General features: G+C 34.3%; 1 protein-coding gene across 1 annotated transcript; it reads right to left on the reverse strand.

The window, feature by feature from the left end:
- Nucleotides 1–25: 25 nt before the first annotated feature.
- On the reverse strand, nucleotides 26–3,828 carry LOC110444777 (the record flags this gene model as incomplete). The annotated part of the gene is made up of 7 exons (XM_021489137.1): nucleotides 3,649–3,828; nucleotides 2,954–3,052; nucleotides 2,408–2,515; nucleotides 2,094–2,171; nucleotides 1,226–1,318; nucleotides 674–859; nucleotides 26–145 (listed from the first exon to the last, which is right to left on the reverse strand). Coding segments are annotated over exons 1-7 (855 nt in total), but the record flags the coding sequence as incomplete, so codon positions are not given.
- Between the last annotated feature and the right edge of the window lie 1,116 nt (nucleotides 3,829–4,944).

The raw sequence follows: 4,944 nt of genomic DNA on the forward strand, positions 1-4,944 counted from the left end.
AAACTGGTCTCTCAGGGAATATTACCTTATCAAACTGGTCTCTCAATGTCTTTACGATGGCTGTGACATTATCCATTTTTGTGAGTAGCGAGTCCAGTGCTTTAGAATCTGCTTCAGTTCTGTTCATCAGCTCCATATCCACAATCTACAAAACAGTTATCATTGGGTATTATTATTAAATATAAAATATGTGAATGCTAGTCCATAGAATGAAAAAACACCACAATTTGACTTCCTAAAAAAAATAATGCAATCCTTGATTGCAAAACTAACAGGTAAAACTATACAAAAAAGCAAATATATATATAATAATAAAACATTGGTTTGTTGTTTTTGTTTAACAACTGCGACCCTGTGGTGAAGGGCTAGTGATCATAGACAGTCAGATGCCTTAGCCACTTTGCCACCGTGGCCCCATTTTGGTAAAACAATTGTCAGATTTCTCTTTTTTCTCTTAAGATTTTTTATATCTCCTTATATTTTAGTGTCAAGATTTATTTTTCAAAACAACTTAGATAATGTAATACAGGCAACTCATGAAGTAACTAAAAGATGATATAACTCTTAATCAGGTCAAGAACAAGTTTCATTTTAACTCATAATCTGTGAACCAAAAAATCGAGCAGTCGTGGGGGGTGAAGCGAATAGAGCTACCACCTCCTACAACACGTACCATCTGGTGTACTATGTCGTGAACTTTAGCCTCCATTTGATCCATGAACTCCTCATTCATCCCTTCATTGTTTCCCCCTTCTCTGCCACCAGGGGCAGGTGTGCCTCCACTCATTACAAAATCAGGATCACTCGTCTTCTGCATTTTCATCTTCAGGAAGCTGGTAGCATTCTCCATGAACTTTGTCTGAGGAAAACATTGGGACAATAGAAGACATTTAGTCAAACATAATTGTTTTTCAACAATGGAGTCTATAAAACATACAAAGATGTTTCCTCAGTTAGTGGGTAAAAATCTTAGGATGACTATAGACTGACAACCGTTTAGCAAGAGTTCACATCTAGATATACAGTTTATCTGGTCTACGGGAGATTTATGTTGCAAGAATGAACAAGTGAGTGTCAAAATTGCTATTTAAAGGTATTTTGTAATGCTGAAAACTCTTTCGATGACCGTAGGCTGACAAACCTTGAGCACGAGTACACAACTTGATTGTAACTTAAAAGTTTGTGGGAAGAGTGATGACTAGCACGACCATGTTGTACAATTTACCTGTCTTTGTAAGAAGTCCTGCTGGAGATGGTCCATCTTACTCCACAAGGAACTGTTCACAAAGGCCAACGTCTGGCTCATAGTTTCGAATTTCTGGAACAGAATTGTCAAATTAGTAAACAATGTAGATTGAAACAAGAAGTGCAGATGGCCTGTGGGCTAACCTGGATGTTTAAGTCATCATAGCAAAATATTCAGAAAAGCTGATCAGTCAGATCACCTGTGCTTACTGCCTCATTTCAATACTGTCACATAATAGCATAATCAACGCTATTTTGAACAGGGCTTTCCCGTACAATTTGATTGGTGAAACTGGACATTTGGAACAGGCTACGAATATATATTGAGATACCAAGGAAACATAATTGCCAGTGCAGGCAACATAAATAATTGCCAGTGCAGACAACATAAATAATTGCCAGTGCAGGCAACACGTGCATTCAATAACTGAAATGTTGTTTTTAATGGTATGTCCTTATAAAGGCTTGCTTTATAACCCTAGGGACTAAGTCCCAATGGTGGGGCCTGATCCCAATGCTAGTCCTGGTAGCACAAGTGTTTATCTCTGTACCTTCAACAAGCAGTTATATGGGGTGGAGATCTTGACAGTTTCCATGTTATGATTGATGTATAGGGTTTAACGTCCTATCAACAGCTAAGGTCATTTAAGGACATCTTATGACCCGGGGATTCAGTCTCCATTGGCATGACTAAACCCCTGAGCTAATTTGTCTTTAAAGGAAATTTTATTCAACCAATACACAAAGACATATTTTGAGAATGTATAAAAGAACACTTTATAAGAATAGACATGTTTTATAAGAGTAATGCTGATTGTGTTTCATCCACTGATTACAGGTATTCTTACATCCAATGTGTCTTCGCGAAAGTTTTGGTCAACGCTGGAAGAGTCCCCAGGCGAGGAGGTGGGCACCGACTCACTCATCTGTATTGTACAAACAGAAACATTGTTAGATCTGTTATCTATATTTGTGACTGTAATTTTTTGGTCTGGAAATGGTAACCAACATGTCTGACAATGACAGAAATACCCAAAATATTGAATTTATTTGTGTTTCAAATTACAGAAATAAAGGACAAGATTATTAAAGCAGGTAAAGTACCTAAGGGATCAATCAACAAATTGTAGCAAACAGATTGTTTCAAAACCTATCCACCTACCGATTCTGTTATTGTTTTTAGCTCTGTCTCAGTGCTTTTCTTGAATTCCAACAAATCATTTATTGTGGTCTGCATGGATTTCACGTTCACTCCCAGCTTCGCTGCAGTCTGTAAGGCCAAATATTACAGTGAGAAGTTATCAGATTTACAATGTTATATCAAAATATGGTTCATATTAAATCATATATTTTCTACATTTGTCAAATGTTTGAATAAGATATAATATTTCAATCCTGTGCAGTTAGTTTAGATAATTATGAAATAAATTAAGAATAAACTAGTTTTGCTTGAAATATGTAATGTACAATAAAATATTATCTACATGAGATGTATAACTACAGTACTAAATCACCTATTTACATTAATCTAGTGTAGATAGAGGTGATGAACTATCAACAAAGCCAGTTATTTTCACAGGAGTGTTATTTTCGCTAGTTAGCACGTAATACATTATCGTAAAACTGTATTTACAAATGTAAGATGCCACACAGAATACATGTACATGATTGTAAAACTATCCATAAGATGCCAGAGAAAGTTGCTTACAGATATCACCACTGGAACCTTCATTGCTATCTGCTTTATTTCTGGAGCTGCTTTCAGCCCTTCTTGTAAAGAATCTGTTGTCATGGACAACTGGTGGATCTGAAAATAGCACAGGAAGACAACATATGCCTGAAGTAAGTATGACGAAATATTGCATATCAAAATTTATGATTACGAATAATAGTAAAGGCGGGTCTATACAAAGGAAAACTTAGCTCTCAATCACCAGAGCAAGTGAGGGAGCTAACAATGGGTATATTTCATTTAACAATTTTCACTATGATAGCATTTCAATAAAAATATTGAAAATTTATCAAAAAAATATCTACAACATTATCTAGACTAATGTCCGAAGCTAAAAGATTCAATATTTTTTTGGAAAATATAGGTTTAGATATGTTGGTCAAAATCTTCCTATGAGCTAGTAGTTTGAATATGAAATTGTCCATCCTTGTACCGTTTGTAATTTATATTATTAATTTAAGGTAAATAATGTTACATAATCAGTCAAAAATTCATATGTACAGTATATCTAACTCAACTGCATATACAGTATGTACATGGCTATTGTGTCCTGATTATGTAGGATGTAGAAACATAGTCCTCATAATTACATATTCAGTTTGAAATAATTTTACATATACATATTTATTTAAATATGCCAACTGATACTTTAATAACAAAAAGGTTGGTACCTTATTTGTTATGTTGGTCAGCCTCTGGTTCATGCGGTCCCTCTGAGTATCCCCGCCAGACTTGACGCCCTGGATTGTCTGGTTGACAATCTGTACCTTGTTACGTAGATCTTGATAATCTCCCAAACCATTTTGGTTTCTTGATTCAACTAAAATTCGCAACATATGCATACATGTTATTAATACAGAATTTATATTAAATATGTATACCATTGTATCGAAAGAAGAATGCATCAATTAATATATATGCAATGAACCATTGGCCAAAATAAGTAGCCTCAGGCAAATTTGTGAAAGTCGAAACCCCAGCTGCTTACAGAATACAGACATGCATGATTTAGATAAACTCTGTTGTGGAGATTTACTGTACGTATTTATACCGGTACGGATAATTATGTGTATTTGCAAAAGCTATTAGGCATGTGCACACCAATTTGGTTGAAGCTGAAATTTTATTTGGGCAGTTTAATATTACATGGAACAAATTAGCCAATTACAGCATTGTAACCTCATCAATTGTGTGTAAATATTTATGGATCAAATTCACGATAGATCTTAGCCCGAGACATGTCAATATGTATAACAAATTTCATTGAAATTGACCCGTCAGGGCAGTTATAGAACCTGAACAAATTTGCTAATCAGAATGTATAAATTGCGTCAATTGTGTGTAAATATGCATGCATCCAATTACAACTGAACTCGGCCTTAAACATGTTACTATATGTATACAAACCAAATGTCATTGAAATTGGCCCATCTATAAATATTGGCTCATCTATAAATATTGGCCCATCTATAAATATTGGCTCATCTATAAATATAAATATTGGCTCATCTATAAATATTGGCTCATCTATAAATAAGGCAGTCATATTAAATAAACTAAAATATTACAGATTAAAAGACCCAAATTCATATTCCTAATTTTCTTTACAAAGTGTCGGACAAAAATCGTACAAAACTGCGTAACTCTATCATCTGTTTGCTTTCGTTTATTGCAAGTTATGGAAGGTGAGATATGAAATGATTGTCATGCACATTGGTATATATATAGTTTGGGTTGTAGAACATCAATGTATTGATATTCAGACAATGATCGTATTCCTTAGTTGTTTAACAATATGTATTGATAGGGAAATGTGAGATAGTAATCATTAATATTGGTTGTACATGTAATAGGAGTTGTTGGATATAGTGTATTGGTGAATGGTTGTTGTAAGGTAGCAGTATATATACAGTAGCATAATTTAACATAGTTTAATTTTCAGACAGGTTTTAAGACAAAGAGTTCTA

Source organism: Mizuhopecten yessoensis, unplaced genomic scaffold (genome assembly GCF_002113885.1).
Source record: "Mizuhopecten yessoensis strain PY_sf001 unplaced genomic scaffold, ASM211388v2 hete_36171234, whole genome shotgun sequence".
NCBI lineage: Eukaryota > Metazoa > Mollusca > Bivalvia > Pectinida > Pectinidae > Mizuhopecten > Mizuhopecten yessoensis.